Source organism: Sceloporus occidentalis, unplaced genomic scaffold, assembly GCF_023333645.1.
Source record: "Sceloporus occidentalis isolate IW3139 unplaced genomic scaffold, rSceOcc1.0.p SCAF_7, whole genome shotgun sequence".
Lineage (NCBI taxonomy): Eukaryota > Metazoa > Chordata > Lepidosauria > Squamata > Phrynosomatidae > Sceloporus > Sceloporus occidentalis.
In genome coordinates, this window is record NW_028316987.1 from 32,838,142 (window position 1) to 32,866,090 (window position 27,949).

General features: G+C 40.2%; 1 protein-coding gene across 8 annotated transcripts in view; it reads right to left on the reverse strand.

Moving 5' to 3' along the window:
• Positions 1-27,949, reverse strand: part of LOC149309487 (E3 ubiquitin-protein ligase HECW1-like) — a 237,429-nt gene that overhangs the window by 23,595 nt on the left and 185,885 nt on the right. For all 8 annotated transcript variants that reach the window (XM_089532558.1, XM_089532560.1, XM_089532563.1 and 5 more), the window contains 9 exons: positions 27,717-27,902; positions 24,712-24,846; positions 22,652-22,757; positions 20,010-20,106; positions 16,846-16,929; positions 16,036-16,145; positions 11,674-11,794; positions 7,043-7,156; positions 6,490-6,642 (listed from right to left, as the gene is read on the reverse strand). In XM_089532558.1, coding sequence (XP_089388684.1) covers positions 6,490-6,642; positions 7,043-7,156; positions 11,674-11,794; positions 16,036-16,145; positions 16,846-16,929; positions 20,010-20,106; positions 22,652-22,757; positions 24,712-24,846; positions 27,717-27,902 — 1,106 coding nt within the window. The remainder of the gene's footprint in view (positions 1-6,489; positions 6,643-7,042; positions 7,157-11,673; positions 11,795-16,035; positions 16,146-16,845; positions 16,930-20,009; positions 20,107-22,651; positions 22,758-24,711; positions 24,847-27,716; positions 27,903-27,949) is intronic.

Consider the following 27,949-nt stretch of genomic DNA (forward strand, 5'->3'; position numbering starts at 1 on the left):
CTCTTTCTCTCCATTTGCTCTTGAACGGCTCATCTTGTATTAACTATCCTTACCAATTTTATTTTCTAGTTGCAGAGTGCAGAAAAAGGTAGGTGCTGTATAGGGATATAAAGCTGCAGTTATTTTATGCTCCTGCCATATAAATAAAGGATTTCAAGAGTTTTCTCCCCACTGAGGAGATTACAAGCACAGTTTTCAGAGTTTTTCTTCCATTTAGAAACATTTTGCAGAAAAAATTGTTAGTGCAAAAACTTTGCATTTTTAACACAAAGTGGTTTTTTTACAAATATATTTTCACAAAAGAACCATCATTTCTTGTGAAGGACCACCTCATTCTTCATCTACCCCCTACTCCTATGTCACTGCATTTGCACCAGCAGGAAAGGCAGTCTCAAGCTTTGCAAAGCCATCTCCAACCCCAAGATTGCAGCGCCCTTCCTCAAAGCAAGATATTGTGGATAAAGTGGCAGCTGATCAGCCACTATTTCAATGCAATGGCAGCAAAGGCTTCTCTGAGTAGCTTTGAAAGTTATTATATTTGAGAAAGCATTGCCATCTCAGAACATGGCATGGAAGAGATCCTGCAGAGCAGAGAGCCATGTAGAAACCCTGCCAACTGCTTTCTTGAACAGCAGCTAGGTTTTCTATTTGTCCTGGAAAACCTGGAAAATCTTGGATTGATCCACCCCAAAAAGGAGCTGTGAAAAGCTGCACCTTTCCATGCCACTGCCAAGGCGCCATTAGCACCCTGGAGTGGCGTGGTGATGTCTTTTGTCCACTGCCCCGTTTGGACGTGACGCACAAGATATGTCATCAGCATGTGTGGCATGTGGTCACACGCACACCCAAAATGGCGTCGGGAGAGTGCGGAGCGTGCAAACGCTCCGTGCTCCCCAGCCGCAATAAAGTGGCGGTCTGTACCAGGCCTTTACTCTCTGGGTCTGCTTGGACGCTGCCTCCTCTGCACACAAACTGGGGAAAAAGAATTAAAAAAGAGCTGTTAGCTTGGAACTGGTACTGTGGTTGAAATATAATGGTAGAAAATGTGCAATGATTAATGTGTTGAATTTGCATAATCAGAATGCAAACTGATAATATGCATAACTATAAAGCTTTCATATTGCATAATATGCAAATTAAATGCTTAGAAATAAGGAATTGAAATATGGCACCCTAACAACAGCAAAAACATTGCTGGCAAATGGGGATGCTGTTGAAGTGGTAGGGATTTCTGCAGGTGCTGGGTGGAAAATGTATTGTATTCGCCTTTCTCCTAATCACTCTCGTATGAGCAATGGGGCAAAGCACGATGCATGATAGACCTGGATATTTCCAGATCTTTATTTTAGGGCCCTATCAGACCTGACTTGAGAGATCTATGACTAGATTGCTCTGTCTTCACACACACACACACCATTTAAAAAATGACTATGAGGGCTGCTGAATTAGACTGGAGCATCAGTACTGGGGAAGGTGAACCCCAACATTATTTTATACATTGATCTCTCTCAACCTTCCATTGCTTTACCTATGGAATATGCTTTAACTATGGATGCCAGCCATGAAAGCCTTCGACTTCACTCCTTGAAGAAAACCTCAGCAAGTGCTGGATGTGTGACTAACCCCCTTTCTCTGCATTCCTCATTCACTATGTATATGTATATGCAAATAGTGGTCTTAATTTTTTTTTAAAAAAAAATCCAAAATATGAAAAATTTCTGTTCCCAAGCATTTTGGATAAGGGAGGCTCAACCTATATATTTTGAAGGAACAATTGCTACTGATGGTCAATATTTGCGGCTTGCTTTCATTCATTAAATTACTTTACAAGCTATACAACAAGTTCCTTCAGTTCAGTTTATTCTGATTCAGGATATGACTGTTTAGATGTGGATATAGGGGAGACCTCATTTTTTAATCAAAAATAATACTGCAACACACCTACTTCATCTGGGGAGGATGCTTCTCATGTTGCTTTGAGCTGTCTTTCCCTTTCAAATATTTTTGTAGCACAACCATTATGAATACAGTGGGCCCTTGCCTTATGCTGGAGATCTGTTCCAGACCCACCCCTCATAAGGCAACAAGCATGTATGCTCGAGCCCCATTGGATATAATGGGGCTCGTGCTCACATTGCAGCCGTGTGTGTCACACTATTCCCCTTTTGGTGAGCAGCTTCAGCGTAAGCCACCTATAGTGAGCTACCTATAGTGAGCCCGCTCACTATATTTAATCTTTAATGCTGAATGAAATAGTTAAAAAATAGCTGCATTGTTCATGCATTGGAATAGTACAGGAAAGGTGTTAATTCTCAACCTTTCCATAAAAGCAAAATACTTTCCAGTCATTATGTCTCTGTTTCCACTCAGTTTGCACAGACTTCAGCACTTTGATCTACTGACTCTGGAACTTGAATGCTTTTATTTTTTACAGAAAGAACAAGGCAAAAAGTAAGCTATTACCAAACTTTTTACTAAGCTGTTACATAAACTATTACAGGAGTTGAGTTGAAAAGAATGTGCATTTTCCAGTTCTTCAGTCCAGACAGCATTAACATTTCATCTCAATCTTATTTGACATAGAAGTATTCCCTTCTATGTTCCAGGAACACCTCTGTGGATATGCATGACCACTGTGGTGATTTTTCTCAGAATCTTTCTTACCTGCTGGGTTCCTCCAAGACCAGTTCTTTAAAAGTTCTCAGAAAGGGTGTTGAATTTCCCCCCTCCCCAGCCCTAAAATCTCCACCAGACTATGTGCCCATCATTGGCAGTGTCTCTCGCCCATGCCAGCCTTGGAAGCTGCTCCATTTGCACCCTATCACCCTGGGACCAGTAACTGAGCAGCTGGAGTTCCTTCTGCTGTAAAGCCTGGCGTGGGTGAGAGGAAGAAGCAGGCATAGGCCACTACTGCTGCTGTAGAGTCGGCCCTCGGTATTGACAGGGGATCCATTACGCCACGCCCCCATGGATACCAAAATGTGTGGATACTCAAGTCTGCGTTGTCCGCAATGGCGGCACATGCATGTAGCTGTGCCGCCATTGGGAACAACTGCATGGCCATTGGAATTGCATCTGTGGTTGTGCCCATGGGAAGAGGAGGACAAGAACCAGCAGGTGACACCCGCTGTGCTCCTACCAGTCAGGCAAGAGGTGCCCAGGGAGCAGAAGAGGGCACAGAGCAGCTGGTAGGGCAGTGGGCAAAGCTGGAGGGTGCCAAGGCAGATGCCACCCATTCCATGAGAGACAGGGGAAGGAGGTGGCCCCACAACCGGGTCAGCTGGGAGTCCCATAGCAGCAGCATGGCCTCCGCTGAAGGCACCGCAGGCATCCCACGCCCCTCCTGGCTGGCACCTGCTCCCACTGCCCAGCAATGTCTTTCTCAGGGAAGCAGGTCACTACCTAGCTGGCCTGGGGCTGCCTGCTGGTCCTCCTCCTCCCTCATGCCCCTCCCATGGGCACGACTGCAAATGCATTCCCTAATGGCATCATGCACACACTGCCATTACTAATAATTACTAGGCACAGTGTGATTGGTTGATTTATTTTGTTCCAGTTAGCAAGAGGCTTGCCATCCATGGATGCTGGAATAATTGGATAAGGAGGGTCCACTACATTTGCTCTTGAGAGGCTGAGGTGGAGGAAGAGGCAGTGGTGAGCTGTGTCTGCTGCATAAACAGTAGATCTAATACCAAGAAATAGGCTTCGGGGGGGCATACAAGGTTATCACCCAAGGGGAAAGGGGGAGGTAGCCTGCAAAAGATTTAGGAAGTACTGGGCTAAGAACTCTTCCATCACTGCTGCCTGATCCTAGCATACCCGGAGATGTCAGAGCATAACTTAGGGTTTTCTAAGGAAAGCATTTCACAGAATCACAAAATGTTCTGCTATAAACTCTGGAGCTGCCAGAATAGGAGCCCAAAATATCGGGAAAAGTGGTTGTCACATTATGCATACATACAGCAATTTTGTTGTTGTGTGCCTTTGAAACATTACTGAATTATGGTGACTCTAAGAGCAAACTTATCACAGGGTTTTCTTGGTAAGATTTGTTCAGAAGGGAGTTGTCTTTTGCTTCTTCTGAAGCTGAGAGTCTATAACTTGCCCAAAGTCACCCATTGGGTTTCCGTGCCTGAGCAAGGATCTGAACCCTGGTCTCCCGGAGTCCTAGTCCAATACTTAAATCACTAAAGAATGCTGGCTCTCTACAGCAATTTTATCATACTGGAATGGGACAGGGACATTGTTATGGGACTTTCCTCATTTTACAGAGCTGTCAACAATACTGAGATAAATTGATAAATTTGTGTTCTTTTATAAAACATGCGTGATGCACCATATGTGTCTTTAAGTAACAACTTGGTATCCAGTCTACCAATGAACTTTCTTTCATCAGACAGAGCAAGAGAAGAAAGGAGCACACTTTGCATTCTTCACAGAAAATGGAATAAAATGATTAAAATTATTTATATCATAGGTAGAAGGAAGATAAACCATAGGATAGTGTTCTGTCTACACTTGGAAATCCCAATGAGTCCTTCTGATCAAAGCTATCAAATAAAGACAGTCAAGTGACATTTTATTGACCCCATGTATAATAATAGTAGTCTGCTGTTTGCTGCCTTGAGTCCCTATATCGGTAGAAAGGTGGGATAAAAGATAATAATAATAATAATAATAATAATAATAATAATCCCAAGATGCTGCAAGATCCAAATATGAAAAAACTATCTGCAAGCTTAGTTATAGATTTGTTGTTGTATCATTTTAGATTTCCATTTTTGGATCTTGCAGTATCTTGGGACTAATTCTCCTCTTGGTATTATAATGTTAAATTAGGAATTTTATGATTTGCTGGTACCTTCTCTCAAGAGCTGCAACATTATTTTTTTGGTATACAGAATTACTGGTCTAATTCAGTGTTATTCAAAATGGTGGTCTGCATACTGGTGCTGGTCCCCAAACCATCTATTGTTAATTTCTGGCAAGCTTCCAGGAAAGAAACAAACACAGAGTAATAACAAAACATAAAATGTCACTAGTCCTTGGCACACTGGGAAAAAATATTGCCAGTCACCTACATCAGATAGCTTGTGAAACCCTGGTCTAGTTAACTATACAGATTTCCAATACAGAATGTTGGAGAAATGCTTTGATAATGCATGCTGGGAGTGTATTTGCACACTGGTGAATTGAGATGATAATACGTTAAGACAATAAGTCCCTCAGTAACTTTTTTCTGATGGAGATTCACTAGTATTCTCAGACTTCCATTAAGAACAGACACGGCTCCTTAGATATAAACAATCACTGATGTCTACAACCTGTATCATACATATTATAACAAAAGAGTCTTCTCCTCATACAAATAAGATGGTCCTATCTATAAATCTACAAACCACAGTACACATTTCACCTGAACACATTTTCTGACTCTCTGCTTCTTACTCTCACAGGCAAATTGAACATACACTCTGGGTGCCATGGAATGATTTGTCATATGAACATATAATGGAACAAAGATCAATAGTATTTAATTTACTGTGACTAAATTAATGAATTTATACTAAGGGAGATAGGGGATTTCAACCAGGCTATAAACCAGACTATAAAGGGATGTTTCTTTCTTCCATTCACTTCAGCTTTGTGCATGTGAACACTAGACCAATTAAAAATAATAACTGAATTTTTTATGATTTTATCAATCAGCACTCTAATATTATTTGCTTTGGTTCTCATCATCTATTGTACATAGCTGAGCTAACTGAACTAAAATGCATGGCAGTTTAAACAAATTTAACTATACTATTCAAGGCCCTCATTTTCTGCATTTTCTCGTCCTCTCTGTCTCCCAGGTCTCCCGGAACTCATGAGAACATGAATTGTAGGGGACTCCTAGTCTGTATTCAGCAGGTCTTAATGGCAATCCATTTTTGACACAACATACCAGACACAAATGATATATACTGCCACAAACTCAGTACATACCCAGTACACACTCAGTTTGCCACACCCTCTTCCACAACAGTAAATCACAACATGAATTATCACAAGAGAATCTCACACTCTCTCAGTTTCAATATAGATGAAATTTACATGTTACCTTATATAAAATCGGTGTCCAGTCAATGAAAGTGGTATCTTTACATGTATTCACTTGGATTTTAAAATTAAAAGTGCTATTACAGTTATTATAGTTATGCAATATGCAAAGATATGACATAAAGCTTAATTGCGAGGGAAAGGGAAGACATAAAGGTCACTTAAGCCAGTTTATCTGGAATCGATTAATAATCGCTGTTAAGGAAAGGAAGTTTTTACTTTTATGTTTTTGTTTTTGTTGGATATGTCAGGTTCTGTCATGTCCTGGGTTGGGTTGTTGTGGTTTATACTGTATTATGTTTGTTTGTGGTGTATGTATATGTGGAATTTTAATAAATAAATAAAAAAAAAGTGCTATTACATATAGTCCCTAATTAAGAAACTTACCATTCCAGGTGGTTTTCTACAAATGCTGACATGGGGCTAATCTGTACAGTGTATGTGTCATTGGCAGAATACTCAAATAGGCCATAGTATGGATTGAAGAGCTCCTGAGATAGAAGGAAGAAGAATTCTCTGGATGGACCACTGTAATCCAAGCTGTAAACATACAAAAATAATGCTTTTTACTAGTCATACACACTTCATGTCACAGGCAACTGCCACCTCCAAACATTTATGGGGAGCATGTGGTCTTCCAAAAGTTGTTGGACTGCAACTCCCATCAGTCCTTATCATTGGCTACGTTATGTAAAGCAGCTGAGTTGCAGTCCACAACATCTGGAAGTCCACAAATGTACTACTGCAAAACAACCTTAGTAGGTAAGTATTTTTTTTTAGTATTAATTATGTGAAGAGAAGGAAAGTATGTCTTATAAAACTAAGCAAATGTCAGTGAACCTGGAAATGTTAACCTGTCATCTCTGGCAACCTCTGGCTTTACAATGTGTTAATAAATGGAAGGGTTCAGAATTCACAGTATATGATTATGGCTACCCACCCTTCTTCTCCAACGAACGTGACATAGAGTTTATTTCTTTGGAGCTCCTTTCGTGAGTAGGCCATCACCTGATTGAAAGTGCCTTCTAGAAGGTGATCCCGCCTTATTATCAACCTGTAGTCAGACAGAGGAATGAAAACCAAGTACGAAAATGGGTAGTGCAGACAACAGACCATTATTGCCTTATATCAAGAATAAATAGGAACAAGTAAGTTCTAATTTAGAGATGCAAAATCCATGTATTGTTGAATTCCCAGCATCCTTCACCATGGTTATCCTGTAAGCTGATAGCAGCTACAAGGCAATAATATGTTTCTTACCCTATTCCAAATGAAAACATGTAATACTGCTGAAGCAATGGTGGAAACCGATTTGAAGCCATTTGCTCTTTTTCATGTATCAATAGATCAAAGTTAATTAAATCAATAACACAAACCAAGGGCACACACATTTGAGAAGCAGTGGACCAAGTCAGAGACCAGGTCAAAAAATGAAATAACTCTTGGCTGGAATTTTTGGGTAAAATAAAAAGCAAAAGGGACTCACTTTTTTCATTAGCTTCCATTTTCACTGCCACCAGTACCACAGTGGTAGCTGCAGTCTCCCAGGAGCCATTTCCTCACTCTTTCCTGAACTCCCTTCCAAATGATGCTACATCATCACCCTCTCAAAGTAGCTTAATAACCATTTTAAAACATCACAAAAGGTAGTTTATTTTGCATTTTATAAAACACAAACACTGTAAAACAACTCTAGTATCTAACAAAATAGTAGCATACTGAAGACCAGAAGGGATCATGTTAGCAACTAAAACATTCTGGCATGTCTTCTAGAAAACCTGGTTATGACCAAAGCTTTCAAAATATGTTTGTTACTGAAGGTTGATGTTAGTATGTATAGAGGAAACTGATAATAATCTTTCAATGTCTTTAATACCTTATTTTTCAATGTGACTGCACATTACAAACAACTACATTTGTCCACCTATTATAAATAAGGCAATGGCAATGGTGTTTAGTATGTTTTAAAACGTTTCTATACATGTTAATATAGTTCAAAAAAGTACCCAGTCAAAATAAAAACCATCAAAACCACTGTACCGTGTTTAGGATAAGGATTATTTGCTTTGCTGAAAGGTAGTTTAAGCTATTGCTGCTACTTTCATGGAGGAAGGTTTTAGTTTTCATAGAATAATTATGAATAACAAGCAAATGGGGAACGCTTTATGAGTGCACAGCCTTGCATTCCCTCATATGCCCATCATATCGAAAAGAGGAATCCTATTTTGAACATGATGTTTTGCTGGCCAAATTAAAGTTCCCATTCTTTCTGAGCACAAGCCATTTGCTTAGGGATGTATTATTCAAAGCCACTTCATGTATTATTTGCTTCACATGGGACTTTATCACACAGGGAAAATTGGAAGGTTAAATGAATGTCAATACGGGGTCATCCATGGTATTTCATGTAATTTCACAAGAGAATATCAGACGACGTCAAATGCAAATGAAAGGCTATCAAAACTCAATCACGAGTCATTCCAGAAATAGCTGCATTCGGAAAACTGTCGAATTTATAAATCCTTTTCTACTGCGAATCTGTAGTCAGTTTGTATTTGCATTAGTATGATATGCATCTCTAGTTCGGGCATGGGATTCCCCTTGTCAGAAACAAACGACAATTCCCATTATCCTTTGTTGCGATTTTCATTCCTGTACTCCCTGGCTGCCGAGAGGAAAGCAGAGACAGCATCTTCCTTAGATGACATCCACTAGGGTAACCTGTTCTTCCTCCACCAGTCAGCAGTCTCCAGAGGCAAGGGAGGATGACAATAATAACAACAACAAAAACAAAACAAAAACAAAAACCAGCTGACATCACCACAAAAGTTTGGGGAGCCTTTTCTCATCCTCGAAGCAACCAGCTCATGTCAGTGCCCAGCCAGCAGGGGGATTCCAATCCAACCTTCAAGAGTCCCTTGCGGAGACTCTTGGGGAAGAAGCCAGACAAGAAGAACCTGAAGGAGTACTCTGACATGTCAGAGGACAGTGACACCTTCCCATTATTCTCTTGTGTGACGCTGATGGAGGCAACAGTGACACAGAGGACAGCTGAAGTTCCCTCTGAGCTTCTAAACTGGCCCCAGGTGGAGGAACAGCAGGCCAAAGAATCCAGCAAAACCAAGAGGAACCGCACCATTAAAATCAGCAAAGCCAAAACAGCCCAGAAAAGTAGTGAGCGCTGTTCTTCAGAGAGATCACCAACGCCAATGAACTGAAATACCTAGAGAAGTTCCTTCTGAGCAAGATAAATGATGTTCATTCCCAGGAGTCTGCTGCTGAATGATTGTTTTTTCAGGTCACTGAAAAGTTTCTTCTCGTCCTTGCGCATGCACAAACATGTAGTTTTGCAGCGAAGAAGCCGATGTACTCATGTGATGATTTCATTTGCATTCGCACTGCTTTCTCTTTCGGATGGACGTTGTGTTTGTCTGTGTGTGTCATGAGCTACTACATAATTTTGTGCATTTTCGCATTGGCCCCACTTTCTTTTTCTTTCGGGATGGTGATGCATTCCTCCGTGTGAAAAAGTCCATAGTGAAGGGAAGGACAAAGGGTATTTGAGATGTCAAAGATTCATACCAACTTGAAGCTCTTCTCAGATTGTAAACACTGTCTGTATACTATGTATACTATGTTTAAATGCTTAAATGTTTTTGAAAGATGCATTAAAATGGACAAAGGTTCTGTGGACTGCAGAAAAATATTAGAAACATATCTGATTAAGTTGGCTGCAGTCCATGAAAGCTTATGTCAGTTGAAGGCCAGACTTCTGTTAGTTTGTCTCAACTACAGTAGAACCATTAAAACAACTACTGAACAGTCGTTTAGGTAAATCTCATTGATTTAGTGGTTCTACTCTAACCAGACTAATAATGTGGGGACAGGGGGTTCTCCTCATGTTCCTCCTTAGCAAGGAGGAATTGCTTGTTAATTGTTAACAGGAATTCTCCTGGTATCACTTTCTGTTCATAGTACTGGTCTGGATTAAATTGCTGGGTTTTTAGACCCATTTCCATAATAAAAGTGATTTTGGATTGAAGCCAACCTGAACTTTAAAGTCATCTGTTTGCCCAGAAGATGCCTGAAAAGAATATGCTAAAGGCACTGTATACAGCTGACTGTCTCCTGCAAAAGGGTATGGAGAGGCAAGCCAACTGCCAAATTGCTTGGAATGTATACTATAACTATAACTATAACAGAAGAAAATCACCAAGGTCACATCTCAAAATATTCATATTCATATTCATGGAAAGAAACACAATTTTGCTGGACAAATGGAAAAAAAACTTGATTGGAGGCCTTTGTCTTCATTACTAGTGGGTACCTAAATGGCTACTTGAGAACCATTAGATGGTGTAGCCAGCACAACTAAATCATACAGGTACTACATTTTTAGCGATAAGGAAATTGGGAGGGGGAGATTTAGTAAAGAAATGGATCTGGGTGCATTTAGGGTTCCTTCTATGCCACCATTCCCTGTCCTACTCCCAGCTGCTGTTTCCAATAGTGTTTCCCCTCAGAGAGTTATAGATATGTTTTTAATATTGAAAACACTGCTTAGCACCTTGTGGTGGAGGAAGTGAAGTGAATCATGCTCTAGAAATAGCTTGGTCAGATTACTGAAACTAGACAATAATCTATATTGCTCTGTCTTTGTGGATGCCCTTGAAATGAAATCTTAAACTTTACTCATTAAAGAACTGGGCTATAAGAATTTTAACAAGTATTGACAGGTTTGTTCAACACTCTACTGTTGGAAGAAATCTGCTGGTTGTCTGCTTGTTTCATAAAGGGCAGAAGATTTCCCTCTATTCCTATGTACTGGTCCACACATTATCAATGATCAAAGATCACCATTTACACTGTGCTGTTTCCACACCTACCACTCCTTTATCTCCCTCTACATTAGGGATGGGGGAAATGCATGCTGTCTGCTGCATGTATCCTTCAGTTCAGACTCCAGTGTGGTCCCAACACTCCTCATTATTTAAAACTATTTAAAAAAAACCGTTCTGCACTCTCTAGGGCAGCCATTCCTAACCCTTTTACCCTGGAGGAACACTTGAAATCCTTAATTTTCAGATCTCAGGGGAACTCTGCATAAAAATTATGATATCTAGAACTTGTGGAATCCTAATGCCTCAGAGAATCCTGGTTAAGCAATGAGACACTAGGGACACCAGAGGCAATTCTGCTACATTTTTGTTGCCCCATGAGCTTATTTAGGTCAATGGGTATTTTTTTAAAATACATATTTTACAAAATAGAAATGGCCAGAACAGCTTTGGTGCTAAAATTTGGTGAACTTTTTCTCTACACACTGCCTAGAGGGTGGGAGCCCCCCCCCCAATGGGGGTGCTGAGGACAGCCCTCCTAGAACCTGGGGGAGGCATGTGCAGCCTCCAGTCCTCTGGAAGGTGTCCAACCCTGTTCTGCCCTTTGTACTGTAAACATTCCCCAACAGTTCCTTTTTTCATCATTTATGATAATCACATAGTTATTTTCTCTCAGGTTAGGAATAGTAGAAACATAGTAAATAACAGATTGGGAGAAACAATAAATACTCACTTAATTTTACCTGGACCCTGGCCATATCCTTTGGCTTCTAGTTTTCTGTAAAAATTGCGGAGCTTGGCTTCAAAATCTCTTCTGTAGGGAGAGGGTGCTCTTGCACTGGCACGCTGAAGGCCTAAGAAGAAAAAGTGGAAGACAGAGCTCAAAATGGGCTTTGATAGTTTTATACAAACTAATTAATTAATTAATTAATTAATTTTATTTTTATTTTATGGTATTTATACCCCGCCCTTCAGCCCTAAAGGCTATCAGAGCGGCTTACAATTATTATTTTTAATTAGATGGTTCCCTGCCCTCAGGCTTACAATCTAAAAAACACGACACAAAAGGAGAAGGGAATCATGGTGGGAAAGGGGATGAGGTCCAGTGGTTATTCTCTCCCTCTGAGGCCTGGACCAAGGCAGATGGATTGGAGGGAAGGCTCTTCTTCTTCAGGCTAAAAAATTTCCTATCTTTACTAACATCACTGTGTTGCCCTTTTCCTCTACTTCCTGCCCTACCAACCCTTTTCCTTCTTTTCTTTATTCAGTCTTTCTATCTTTCTTTCTGCCTTATATAACCCACATGGTGAACTGCTCCTTTTCATAGAGTATTTTTCCAGGCTGCTTTAAGTATGCTGTCATGTGCCCTTTATTAAAGAAATTCTCCCTGGATCCATCACTTTGTGTTAGGTATCATCTTGTGTGTCCCCTTCCATTTCTCTCTAAAGTTTTGGAGAGAGCAGACCTTTCCCCATTGATGCCTTATTTGATCTGACTTATGTGCTCCTTTGGCGCTGCGTCATGTAGATGCAGCACCAGAAGAGCACAGTGATGCCACACACTATGTAGAGCCAGCCTGAGAGCGGAGTTGGGGTATGTGTCATGTGGACGCCACTCCCCGACTCTGCCACCAGGCAGGCCATAATGGCTGGTCTGTTGAGCCCCTCAGTGTGCAGAGATTCTTCTGCTTGGTCCTTCCCAGCACTTTTCCAAACCCTTTATGATCAGTGATTTAATATTTTAGAATATTCTTTCTATTGCTCCTTCATAAAAATTCATTCTAGTGCAAAAAATCCAGTGCAAAGATCCAGTAGGTACCTGAAGCAGCTGATAGATCAACTTACTACCATCTTTGCTTGGGAAGATAATTTATCAGATTTGGTAATTCTGTGTTTAAGAATATGATTTTATATGGCAGGACAAATAAACCTTTAAAGTTAATTATGTCAGAAACTAGTTATAATTACTGAGAAATCTTTTGTGAAGTTGATTGTAGCACCCAATGCCTGTACAGTATTAAACTACATGGTTGCTGTAGTTTGTGCAATAGCACATGTAAAAATGTCAACTGAAGACAAAAATACAGAATAGTTCTTGTGGGAAACAATAACTTTCCCTTTCCATGCTAGCATTGTGCAAATTTCCCAATACAATGAGGCCAGAATCCATTGTTGGTCACTGGGAGGGGCAGTGAAACATGCATTATGGTAACATGATTTCATCAATGAGGCCACAGGGAGACTGCTATTGTCTTGTCCAAAAACCAGTTGCCTCTGGAAAGGCCAGAAGCTGGACATACGAGCACTAGTTCATTTCCCAGTGATCAGCATTCAGGCATCCTTGCTAGTAGCAATTGATAGCCTTATCCTCTTATGAAGTTGTTTCTTTTAAAGTCATCAAATCTAGTGGCTATTACTATATCTCAGTGGTTCTCAAACTATGGAGTGGGACTCCTGGGGTGTGTGTGAGAGTTGCTCAAAGCGGGCAGGAATCTTGGAGGCCTTGATCCTCTCACCCTCCCATTTTCTTTCCTGGAGCAGGAAGAAAAAAGTGAGGAGTATGTGTAGAGCATCTGCCTTTGACTGAGGAAGAGGAGAAGGAGAGCAAGGGAGATTGCTGGATCATGGCCTCTGTTGGGTCCCATCCTGAGATGCCACTTCTTCCCCCATTCATCCCATCACTGCCTTGATTCTTGGGACAAGACACTCCTGCATTATTATATTCATATATATTCATAAATATTCATGAATGTACAAACAAAAATATGCACAGTAAACAAACAAAATAAATATACTACACCAAGTCAGGGGTATCCACATGTATATCCGCATGTAGATGTAAAGTGGGTCACAAAGGTAAAAAATGTGAGAACTATTGCAATATCTCATTACTACATTCCATATTTAAATGATGCCCTATGCAAAAAAAATTTCTTTTGTCTGCCTGGAACCTCTCATTATTCAGCTTCGTTGGATGGCCCTGGGTTCTACTAGTATACATACTAGATATACTGCATGTTACATGTTTAAAGGGAACAAGATGAGGCCAGAAATATATTTTCTGTGATCTCACATGCAACTTGTCCTTTAGAAACCACTTCTGTATACCTGCAGATAGGAGTTCTTAATTATAATAGGTTTTCAAAATTTATCCAAGAGTTTCAGAAATACACACACAGAAAAAAACAATTATTTCCTCTTGAGATAGTCATAAATAAATAATTGTAAATAATAATATATAGGAATCTATAATGTATACTTGTGATAGGATTTTGTATCATGATAGGATGTTATATGTGACATTTACTTTAACATGTATCCCATTTATTCAGCATTTCAGATTTTTTTTGTTATGAAACCAATACCCTGAATATAGCACATTTTGCTTTTTCTTGCAAATATTTTAAAGCAAGGGAAAATAAGAAATTACAGAATCCCATTTCATCACCTCAATTAGATGAAATGTTGAAAAAAAGGGAAGTCATATTTGGCAAGAACATTATCCATAGGGTGGAAAATGACCAAATATACCTTGATAGTGGGTAAAAAAGTGAGTACTGGAGAAGGTTCACTTTCAGATACAGAATGGCAAGCTGCAGATATTCTGTTTTGGAAAATAGGAAGAAATATGCCTTGTGCAAGCAGGATTTTGCAAAACTTCTTTTGTTTTTTTAAAGATTTTTCTGTGACATGCAAAAGTAGGCATTTTGCCCCCAATGTGGAAAACTGGCATGGGCTTCCCATTTTCCACACAATTTTAATATTCAAAGCCTGATGAATTTTGAGAGTCATTCACAATGGCCTCTATTGCAAAATTTCAACCAGTCAGTAACCCAAACGATCTGAAGAATTCTCCCTTTTCCTCTCAGAGATTCATTTTAAAAAGTGTTCTTTTGATTTTTTTGGAATGAGTATGGTAGATATGATGGGATAGCTGTATTTATTGCTAATCTGTTGCTAATCTATTTGCCCAGTTGGTATATAAAACAGGTGCTGGAGCAGGGCTGTCACGGGATGGTGGTGGTTGGGACACTTGAGAAAGGTGCTCGGGCCCTTCCCCTGCTGCCACCTGGCAGCCCCTTCCAAGGACAGCATCATGGACTCCTTCCTTTCCTACTGTCATTGCCTCCCTTCCCCACCCACCAGCTGCTGGGCAGCGGCAGCAGCAGCAGCAAATCACTGCAGTTACTGGCACTCTCCCCTTCTTCTCAGCTGCTGTGGCTCTCTCTGCCAAGGGAGTGGAGAAGAAGAAGAGGTAAGTGCATGCCCATTTTGACCTCTCTGCTGCCATGACATCTCAGCTAAGGAAGTTGAGGGTTGAGTGGGCATCTGGCTAGATGAGTGAGGCAGCATGGCAGGGGAGGGAAGGCAGAGTAGTTTACTGCCGCTGCCCAGCAGTCCTTCCAGGACTGGCTGGGTGGCAGGTAGGTGACTGGGGGGATGATAGGTGAGTGAGGCAGCAGGGGAGGGAGTAAGGGAGGTAGGGCAGTCCTCCCCCTCCTCCCCTTCCAGCCCTTTACAAGCACCCAAACCAGGTGACACCAACCCTAGTGGTGTCACTGAACTGAGGTGTGATTTCTACATACAAAGAGACATACAAATAAAGATTCTGAGCAAGTACTTCTCTCCCTGTTCCACAGTTGATGGAATGCTGGAAGATAAGACAGCAGAGGGCCCACTGTTTCTCGTCCATAATGCCCCTTCATACGACTAGGTAGAATTGCCAATCTAAATAACACAAGAATCTCATTTCCATTCCTGAGGGGCAGCTTGTAAGTCTGTATGTGCCTTCAAGTTGTGTGCTGACTTCTGACAACTCCATGAATTCCATAAGGATTTCCTTAGGCAAGGAATACTCAGAGGTGGTTTTGCCAGTTCATTCCTCTGAAATATACCTACAGCACTTGGTGTTCTTTGGTGGTCTCCCATCCCAGTGCTAACCAAAGCTGACCCTATGTTCTACAGGAAATTAATTTATAACTGATTAGTTGATAATGCTGAATTATTATTCAAGCATATCTCCAAAGTGACCTGAAGTAGCTTTATTTTGGGCTGTCTGTATGGGCTCTATTGGTTATTAATTTCTAGTATTTTACCTGGAGAATTCTGAGGTGATGAACAAGGTGAACAGCGAGGGGAAAAGCTGTAACCAGGATGGAAAGCGGCTTGAAGGGGTATGTAGGACATAACATCTTCTTCAAAAAGGCTGACAAAGAGAGAAAAAGGAGACACTGAACAATGTAATCCTGAAACATAATAATGAATTGCACATGACATATGCTTTGAGTAGGATGTATCTGCATACACAGAATCTATTACAGAGATGTTTTATGTCTCTCCAGCCTGAGCACTCATGCTACTTCCAAAGAGAAATAGAAAGAATGACCTCAGCAAGAAAGAGCAGAAGTTATTCTATTTTCCTCAGTCAAGTCTGCCATCACCCTTGGTCAGAGCCCTCTCCCCTATATTGTCAAAGAGCTGATATGCATTTCCTTGGTCCTAGCTTCCCTGCTCCATGTCATTTCCTGAGAATTGGGCATGAATGTGTTCCAGGCTGCTTCACCTCTTTATAGAAACACTGGACAAAAGAGGTCTTTTTATATCAGAAAAGATCCATTATACGATATTATTATGACTTTCATTGACCATAAAGTACTAAGATTCTTTTGACATGTTCATTTCATCTAAAGAAGACCTAGATCTGAAAAGCATATTCACATTTTGGTCTACATTCCATGTCTCTTTATGAGGAACTCAATAATTATAGTATTAATTTTATACCGTATCAACTATGCCTGATAAATGCATAGACATTCTTCTGCTTTAACAGTATGACTTGTTTGAATAGTGGCTTTTGAAAGAAAGGGCTCAGGCATGGGACTAAAAGTCATCATCAATGTTATTACCTCAGTAGTATTACTAAATCTGCATCACAGGACAACTTTTCAAGACCATGTGTACCCTCTGTCCGGATGTAGTGGATTTTCTCCCTAGAAGGTTAGCAGCACAGAAAAAAATTGCAGTGTTACTATGGAAAATCACATATATATTTTCTTTCTTCTGTACCAGTTCAGTTTCTCTTCAGCATTTCAGTACAAAATTGCTAGTGCTGAAACGTAAACTGTCCTTTTAAAGTTAAACCAATGTCTTGAACCAGACACTGAACTTATATTGTATCCAACTTTTTGTGGAAAATTTGCTTGCAACAATTGGTAGATGTGGTTTAGTGCAAGTGGTTAGGGAATAAAACTGTCAGATTGCCTACAGTTGAGATTATATGAGAGAAGGGAAAGTTGTCAGGTTGTCCAAGGTACCTTGCATGTTCTTGGGGTAGGCAGGATAACATTGTGAGGCAGAATGAAGATTGGGGAAAGATCCTGAGAGGTGGAAAATTAAGGAACAAAGGGTTCGGAAAGAGTATAGAGTAGACAATGGGAAGAAGAATGTTAAGGAAGAAGTAGGTGAAGGAGAAAGAGGTTTGAAGAAAAGCTCAGATGAGATAGGGAACTAATGTAAAAAGAGGCTGTGAAAAACTACACAAATACAGTAGATATTCCCTCCAGTACTTCATTCTCATTCTTCTACATCTTTCTTAGCAGATTTATATTTCTTCTGAATTTTCCCCTCCCTTAAAATTAAGAACTTGTCTATATACTCCCAATAAGTCAGTAAGTCAGCAACAAGAGGTGGGGGGGGGGGGGGGAGAGGTGAGGATACAGAGAGGAGGAACAAGGCAAATCTCAGAAATCTCCAGGATGAAAAAGTAAGTAGTTATGGGGGACTTCAATTGCCTTGATATCTGCAGAGAGAGGAACTCTGCTAAACACAAGCTCTCCAACAAATTCCTGGTGTGTTCTGCAGATAATTTCCTATTTCAAAAGGTAGAGGAAAAACGAGGTGATTAGCAATCCTGGACTTGATCCTAACTAATAAGGAGGAGTTGGTCCCTGGAGTAGAAATAGTTGGTACTTTATGTTAGAATTAACAATTATGGAACACGGCAAAGAACAATATGGTCAAACACAGATCATGGAATTTAGGAAAGCTGATTCAAAAAGTTCAGGGAATTACTGGGTAGAATCCCATGGATAGCATTAGCATGCTAATGGAAAAAGACACTCAGCAAAGGTGAGTGTTCAGAACCTAACAAATACAATTTCCTTTTTCAAAAGATAGAGGAAGGAACAAGGGGATCAGTGATCCTGGACTTGAACATAGCCAATAGGGAGGAGTTAGTTACTGCAATCAAAGCAGTTGGTACTTTAGGAGGTAGTGATAATGTAATGCTAGTAGTTGCAAAAAGCACAATCACATCAATCCCATGGAAGAAGAAAAATAGGAAACATTTGAAAAAAGCCAATCTGGCTTCATAGCAAACCCAGGGAGGAAGCAAAAAGAAAAAGGAGGAAGGACAAATCACCAAGGAAGAGTACAGATGTGTATCTCAAACTTGCATGATAGCATAAGGAAGGCTAAAGCTCAGAATAAGCTGAGACTGGCTAGGCAAGCAAGGAGCGAAAAAAGGTCCCCCCCCCCCCCCCGATACATTTGAAGCAAAAGATTGATCAAGGAGACAGTGGGACAGTGATAAGGATGGTAAAATGCTAACAGATTAGAACTACTCAATACCTATTTTGCTTCACCTTTCCCCCCAAAAGAGAACTGCTTGCTTCCAGGCAGCAGAGGAGACCTTGACAAGGAATCTGGGTTGCAAATCAAGATTGATAGGAAATTAGTCAGAAATCACCTAACGAGTTCAAATCTGCAGGTCCAGACAAACCACATGCCAAATTACTAAAGGAACATGCTGGTGTATTTTCTGTACCACTTGCCATCATTTTTGAGAAATCTTAGAAAATTGGGCAGAAATTAATAAAATTAAATCCAACAAGAGACATCAACAGTTAGGGCACAATAACCAAATGTACAGGTATAGGATGGGGGATATGTTGTACAAGTGAAAAGTGTCTTGGGGTTATTGTTGATCAAAAATTGGATATGAGCCAGCACTATGATGCTGCTGAAAAGAAGACAAATGCTATTTTAGTCTGTTTCCAAGTCAAGGGAAGTAACAATCCCACTATATTCTACACTGGGCATATCCAGATAGTCTTAATGCCACATTGCCACAGATCTTCTTTTCATCTTCTCTGAAGATGTCCGGAGAAGGAGACCTCATCTGGAGTACTGTGTTCAGTTCTAGGTGCTAAGAAAAGTGTAGACATGTTGGAACAGATTCAGAGAAAGGCAACAAGGATGATAAGAGGTATGGAGAACAAGGCATATGAGGAAATGTTGAAGGAGCTGGACTTGTTCAGCTTGGTGAAGTGAAATCTGAGGCTTGACAAGTTTGCACTCTTAAAAAACCTCAGGGGCTGTTAAACAGAGAAGGGGGCAGGTTTCTTCTCTGCTATCCCAGACAGTAGGATGAGATCTAAGGATTTTAAGTTACACTTACAGGAATACTTTCTGTAGTCAACATTCAAACCACTACACCACATTAGCTTTAAATAAATAAAACACTTTAAATATATAGATGACAGCAGAATGTGTACAAATAAATGTTCTTTATTAATGATAATTTCCTTCAAAATCTGCCAGAGAAGCTCAAGGCTTAATAAATATGGGATGTTTTTGCTGCCTTCCTAGGACTGAAATTATAGGAACCAAGTGCATCTTCATGTGCCAAACATCTGGCACCAGCAAAACAATTGGTTGGTTGACTGCATTTGGCTTGGTGAGTTGTGAGCATTGTTCAATAACAGAGAAGCTATATTCATCCAGCAAAGTCAAGATGTTCAATAGAGTATTAATGACTGGAGGTTATTATGCTGCTACAAATATATATCACACACTGGTGTTCAGTTCATAATGTTTTTCTTCTGTCTGAAGTAATTCAAAGTTTTAAAAAAATATTTTGGGTAATTAGCAATCATAGCAATCCCCTCTCTATAGATACATCCAAGAATTAACCTGTGACCCTCTGCATGCAAAGCTACCATTGACCTATGGGCTATCCCATTTCCCTTGCACCAGAAATATGAAATTAGTTGCCTACAAGATGCAGTACCTGAGTGCATGGTTTCTTGCCAGACTTGGCTGACGCTCCTGCAGCATTTCAAAAATGTTGGGCTGGCGTAGAAATGCAACGATTTTGTCATTATATGCTGGAATGCAAGGGTGAATAAGAGAAACAAACAAGTCTCAGCATGAGACAGTTTTACTGTTTTGTAGAATTTAAATATTTTAAAACTACAAAGCACACTGAAAATCTTGGCAGCACTATGTAAGTATTTAAATCTAGTTTAGCAAGAAAGGAGGAATACTATAACAGATTTTGTACTAACTAGAATGCCACAAAGCATGATATTGTATACAGTCATACAGATTACATTGAACACTGTAATACCATGGTCACTGGCTGTATTTGCACGGAATAAGCCAGGGTTCTACACAATCTTAGCTTACTTTAAACAGGGTTCATGCCACCGCATACAGCCCATTCACTACCATTTGGCTCTTTGGTCAGCTAAATAAAACAGAAGGTATTTGCTTAGTGTATTATTTGAATCAGGGATCCTGACATGTTGTTTCATTTAAGCCAGGATCATGAATTAGGAATTGTTCTTAACTTACAAATCATGGCTTATTTGGATTTACAGTGGGCCTGCCACATCAGATTGCCATGTCCCATATTACAGTGTGTGTAAACAGACATGCTAACATGGATGCATGCACATCACCACCCATTAAATAGCATGGGGCATGACCATTGACATTTTTCATATCCATTGCCCGCCCCCCAGCTGAACCCCTATGAATGGGAAGGATCCACTGTATTTAGATAAGCCAGGATCCTGTATACAGATAATATGCTAAGCAAACTATTTCTGGCTTGCATAGCTGCTCACACTATCAGGGACAATATAGCAGGACAGAATGGGCTGTGTAAACCGGAATGCTATTCACACAGGTTTTGGCAATATGCTGATTTACCATTTTGTACAAATGCAATCACTGCCTTATGCACTCAAGGAATAAGTCATAGTAGAATACCCCTAAATATCCACACCTCTATTTCTGTGCAAATGATCTTGTGCATCTTGTTTTCTGTCAATAAATAGAGGCTTTTCTTCCTCCTCAGTCTATGATTATGTTGTAGGCAGAGCTTCGAAATAACCATTCAAATTTACTTACAATTAGTTGCTCCTACCTCCCCCCCCCCCCCGGAAATGCGGATGCATCAAAACAATATTTCAGAAGTCACAGAATGAGTTGGAATGAACCCTTTCTTGGTGTAACATTTTTTCTAGTTGCATTTAAAGAAACCAGTACAGACAGGCATGAAAAGCTGGCTCTTAGCCGGCTTGGAGGCATGGTGTATGCACGACGCATGCTCCCATGATGCCCAGAAGCCAGCTTCATGCTGCCAGGCTGCCCACACAGCAGCTGGTTTCTGGGCGTTCTGGCAGTGTGGCCTTTAGACACTGCACGCCGCTGGAGCACCTTCTAGCCATGGCGGGGCAGAAAAAGCCAGCTTTTTGCCAGCGCAAAAAGGAGTGGCATCTTGTAGCGTTTTTGGGGGGGGGCAGCAAAAAGGCAGGTTGGGACTGTGGTATGTGGTCCCCACGGCCCCAATCCAGAAGTCGCCGGTCTGTTCCGCCCCATGGCGATCCTAGGAATGAGAGACCTCAAGCCACTCTATCAACAAGATCCCCGATCAGGTCTTGCAGACTGAAGCTTTCCCTGATTGGGTCTTATCCATCTTGCATGCACTCTTCCTCTTTTCCTCTACTTTACCAAGCATTATTGTTTTTTTTTTTTTTGTGAGTCGTATCTTATTATGATGCAGCCAAACTACATCAGCCTCAGTTTAGTTATTTTGACTTCAAGGGAGAGTTCAGGCCTGATTTGCTGTACAACCCATTTATTTTTTCCCCCTAGCAATCCACAGTATTTGCAGACTGCTACTATTTCACATGTTTATATTATTTTTAACATCTATATTATATTTTTAAAGTGTGTTGTGTTTTATGTTGTAATTTTTATGGTTTTACTGTTTTTCTTTTTCAGTGTGTTATAAGCCACTATGGAAAACATAAACCTGAAAGAACTATATGGAATTAGACACTGAAATACAGTGAAAATCACAAAGAGCTGGATAAAACATTCAGGTCTGAAATACACTGCAGAAATAATCCAGTCTGAGACCCCTTTAACTACCCTGGCTTAGTGATAGGGAATTCTGGGAACTGCAGTTTTGTGAGACATTTAGCTTTCTCAGAGAGCTCTGGTGCCACAATAAACTTCAGTTCCCAGGATTTCCTAGCACTGAGCTAGGGCAGTTAAAGCAGGGTCAAAGTAGATTATTTTTGCAGTGTGTTTTGGACCTCAGCCACAAACACATACCTGTGAACTTTCATTACAGCTGAGGGATGGCAATAAAATGGGAACAGGGTGTGATCTGCAACAGAATAGCAGCAGAGTGGATGGGTGTTCAATCCTTTGCATGACCACTGCTTTCTCCTTGCAACCCTCTCCCCCTGAGATACCCTCCCCACCCCTGGGGATCGAGAGGCTCCTTAGAAACGTGACTATGATGTGATGAAAAAATATCAGTAGTTCAAACAAGTAAACACTGGAAATTATGAAGATGCCTTCATCTTATAGCAAGAAATATTTACTTACTGATAGGCTTATTGAAATACATACCCAGAGGCAAAGATTCATGATGGTGCTGATTTCGAATTGCTGTTACCAAGCTGTTCCCTGGTCGGGTCAACAGAGAAACTCCTCTGTTGCGAGAGACATCTGATGCCTAGAAATAAAAAGAACCATTTGTAAGTGGGTTCTTAGTAATAATAATAAGCTTTTTTTATCCAATGGTATTTGTTTGTAAAATACATATGTTTATACAACAGTTTGGACACAGAGATGCTTGATATTTGAAGCACACCTTAAAACGAAAAATGTTTTCAAAGAGATTAGCAACATTTCCTTTAAAAGAACCAGAAAAGGGCACTCTAGAAAAACACTGACTAATGCAAAGTTGTTATTCTTTTTTTAAAAAATATTAATACCTAGTTGTGAGAGTAGAGTTGAAAAGCGTGCAATGATTACTGGCCACAGTTTTAAAACTGGATTTGAATATTTTAACAAGTACTTACTCTAATACATATAGAGAGAATATGTGTGAGTTTCTAGCTGGGTTACGAAGGGTCAGAGGGAGAGGCAAGACATACAGTTTCTTTCTAGTGGATGGGACTGTGTGCATGTAGCACTGTTCAAATAGCCGTAATCTTATCTAGTGCCTTTCTGGAAGGAAACCTGGGTGGATTGGATTTAGTGTCATTTTCACATGCCCACAACTCATTCTTCTCGTTGCCTGATCTACAAGTTATTCTTCCTGAAAAAGATTCCATTTTGCAATTTGAATAGCTGTGTAAATGTGCCATTGGATCAGGGCCATTCCTTGTTTGTAATGAGCTGGGGGGAAAAGTTAATTAAAAATAGGACATTATGTAGAGTGCTTAAGTATTACTCCAGTGAGAAAATGCACCTATTCTAGGAACTTGAACCCAAAGTTTCAGGCAAGTGCCAATTTAATTTAAACACTACAGCCAACTGCCAGTTCTTCTTAATTGGCTATAAATTAGAAGGGGAAAAAAAGCCAGCAGCTAAATGTGACCTACAAGTCACCTCTGAAAACAAGAACATATAAATAGTGCATAGGTAATGAGGAACCAGCCCATATACCAATACATGTGTTAAACAAGAAGTAGCATAACTAATGAAAGGTGTTAATTAAGTGTTGCCTGGTTACGGAAAACATAAACCTGCTGTGTACTTTTGTGCTAACAAAATAAAATAAAATAAAATAAAATTGCCTGCTTTTGATTTCTCTGTTTCTTTATGTTTTAGGTACAATTATATCAATCTCATAGGAATTATTCCTGCTGTGTCTGAATAGATTTACAGGAATGATCAAGACTGAAGTATGAGCAACAGCCCAATGTGAAAATCTTTACTGTAAGATTGCAGACCAAATCTCAAATACAGAGATGATAGCTCTTGAAAGTAACAATGGTTACAGGAATTAAGGCTCAGGTCTCCAAATCAAACCCTCTCATTCCACAAGGGAAACTAAAATGAGTAACTTCCAAATAGAAATTGGGAGTTACTCTTTCATCCATCAGGACTGATGGAGAAGGGATGAAGGAGATGGATGATGCTGAGTTTGCTTTAGCTGGTGACATCACCAGACATACTGCCTGCCACCCTCACTGCCCTGTCCTATGTAGAAGAAGGATTGTGATATTTTCCTGTTCTAGCTCCCTCAAAAGTAGTTTATTTCTGTGCCTCACTTCCATGTACTTCACTATATGTACCTAATATAATATGGTAGTAAGGCATTGCATTCCTCATCAGAATGTCAAACCACTTACTCCCAATTATAAAGCATATAAGATAAATATGAACAAATTGCTGTGTCATGATTACAATGGTCCTTTGTTATGCGCTGGGGTTTGGTTCCAGGACTCCCCATGGATAACAAAACCAGTGGATGCTCAAGTCCCATTAAATACAATGGCATAGTAAAATGGTGTCCCTTATATAAAATGAAAAATCAAGGTTTGCTATTTGGAATTTATACTTTTTCAAGCCGTGGATGCTTGAATCCATGGATAAAAAAAATCTGTGTATAAGGAGGACCAACTGTATAACTATTTCTTCAGTTACCTTAATCAATTAGGTAGAGCAGAAAAACATACCTCTCCAGCACTGTAACTACGGAGACGCTGAAGGTGCTGTCTGTGAGTCAAATGATTGGGCAGGCGGCCATTCTGAAGTGGGATCCTGGGATCAATGAAAGTGGTAGCACGGCTGTTGTGGTCAACAAAGAAGGACTGTAATACAATGACAGTGAAAATAATAATACTAGTGAGGAGAAAACTACCTGAGTAAAGAATGTGACCAAGAGCATTCCACTTGATAATCCAGCAGATTAGCCTGGCTCTTCAATTTAAACAAAATATACTAGAAGAAGACACAGAATCATAGAATTGGAAGAGACCACAGGGGCCTTTGGGTCCAACACCCTGCCATGCGGGAATACTAATACTAAAGCATCCTTCTGAAAGTTCCTTCTGAGATTTAAGTGGAATATCTTTTCCTGTAGTTTGAATCCATTGCTCCTTGTCCTAGTCTCTGGAGCTGTGGAAAACAAGCCTCTTCCCTCTTTGATATGACATCCCTTCACATATTTAAATGACGATCATGTCCCTTCTTAACCTCCTTTTCATCAGGCTAAACATCCCTAGCTCCCTAAGCTGCTCCTCATACACCATGGCTTCTAGACCATTCACCATTTTGGTTGCCCTTCTCTGGACACATTCCATCTTGTCAACATTCTTCTTGAACTGAGGTGCCCAGAACTGGACACAATATTCTAGGTGAGGCCTAACCAAAGCAAAATACAGTAGTACTATCACTTCCCTTGAACTAGACACTATACTCCTATTGATGCAACCTACAATTGCATTGGCTTTCTAGACTGTCACATCACATTGCTGGCTCATGTTCAGCTTGTGGTCTATTAAGACACCTAGATCCCTTATTGTCTAGCCAGGTGTCTCCCATCCTATATCTGTGCATTTCATTTTTTCTGCCTAGGTGTATGACCTTACATTTCTCCCTATTGAAATTCATCTTATTATCTTTAGCCCAGCCCTCTAATCTGTCAAAATTAAAATGTTGAATTTTAATCTGTCCTCTGGGGAATTAGCAACCTTCCCAGGTTGGTATCATCTGCAAATTTAATCAGCATGCTCTCTATTCTTTCATCCAATTCATTGATAAAGATGTCGAATAGCACAGGGTACAGTACTGATTCCTGCGGTACTCCACTAGTCACCTCTCTCCAGGATGAAGAGAAGCCATTGGTGAGCACCCTTTGGGGTCAGACACTCTGCCAATTACAAATCCATTTAACAGTAGCACTGTCTAGGCCACATTTTACTAGCTTCTTTGCAATAATATAATGGGGAACTTTGTCAAAAGCCTTACTACATTCAAGATATGCTACATCCACAGTATTCCCTTCCTTTATCAAGCCTGTGACTCTATAGGATAAAAAGAATAAATTTAGTCTGACATGACCTGTTTTTGAGAAACTCATGCTGACTCTTAGTGATGACAGCATTGTTTCGTAAGTAACTACAAACTGTCTGTTTAATTATCTGCTCTAGAATTTTTCTGGATATCGATGTCAGGCTGACTGGGCAATAATTATTTAGGTCCTCTTTTATTCCATTTTTGAAGATGGGGAACAACATTTGCCCTCTTCCAGTCTGTGGGGATTTCTCCTGTTCTTAAAGAATTCTCAAAGATTATTGTCAGTGAAATTACCTCTCATGTGGCCCTGGAGACTTGATTTCATTTAGAGTAGCGAGGTATTCCTGTACTACTTCTCTACCTATTCTGTGCTGCATTTCCTACACAACACCACCTGATCCTCGCTCCTCAGGTTGTGCACTATTTTCCTTTTTAAAGAAAACTGAAGCAAAGAAGGTGTTGAGTAGTTCTGCCTTTTCTCTCTCAGTACTCAGCCGTCTTCTCCACGCAGCGACCCTATCCGTTGTTCTTCCTTTTGCTGCATACATAACTTTAAAAAAGCCCTTTTATTGTTTTTAATCTGTCTGGCAAGCTTAAGATCGTTCTGTGCGTTAGCTTTTCTTACCTCCCACTTACATATACTGGCTATATGCTTGAATTCCTCTTTGGTGCTTTCCCCATTTTTCCACTTCTTGTACATATTTTTTAAACACTTAGCTCAGTTCAAAGTTCCTTAGTTAATCATTCTAGGTTTTTTTTACACATTTCCTATTTTTCTTTCTTATTGGAACAGTTTTAGTTTGTGTCTTTAGTATCTCATTTTAAGAAACTCCCATCCATACTGATCTCCCTTCTCTTTCATTATCCTTGTCCATGGAGTTATAGCTAGTAATTCCCTAAGTTTACAGAATTCAGCTTTCTTAAAGTCTAGAATGTGTATCTGGCTATATTTGGCTTCTGCTTCCCGCTGTATAACAAATTCCAAGAGAGCATGGTCACTTCACCACTTCCCCCCATTAACAATCCCTGTTGGTTAGGATCAGATCTAATACAGCCGATCCCCTTGTTGCCTCTTTGACCATCTAGATAATGAAAGTGTCTGCAAGACAGGTAAGAAATTTGTTGGATCTGATGTTCTTGGCTGAAGTTGACCTCCAACATGTATTAGGATAGTTTAAATCTCCCATTACCACTAATTCTCTCCTTTTTGAATGTGTACCCATCTCTTCCAGGAAGGCATCATCCATATCCTCTGTCTGGCTTGGGGGTCTGTAGTAGACTCCCACAATGACATTCTTTTTGTTTCTCTCCCCCTTAATTCTTACCCAGATGCTCTCAACCCCTGCTTCTTGGATTTAAGACATGGTTCTTTTCACAGATATAAACATCCTTAATATATAAAGCTACTCCCTCGCATTTCTTGCCAGGTCTATTTCTCTGAAATAGGGTATACCCCTCCCATTACTATATTCCAGACATGAGACTTGTCCCACCAGGTTTTAGTGATACCTACTATATCATATTTATTGTGCTGTATTAAGAGTTTCCAGGCATCAGAAAATGAACTCTTAAAGTCAAGAGTTTTAATTCATCCTCCCAAAAGAATCCTTAACCAATGTCACAAAATAAGACAGATAAAGGTATTATTTTGATTTACTTGTACCTTGCCTTGCTGGTCAGTTTTGATCTCCCAGCCCCGCGGAAGTTCCAGCCGTGTGTCAGCAAACATGTTGATGAAATTTACTAGATCCCTGTTGTGCTGATACCGCTCAAAATTCCTAGCATCTCTGCGGATCTTCAGAATCATATGCTTCAAGCAGGTGCTGTTGGTGAAAACTCGATAGGCACTCTGGATACAAAAATACAGGAGGAAAAATTAAGGTTTCATAACTGCAA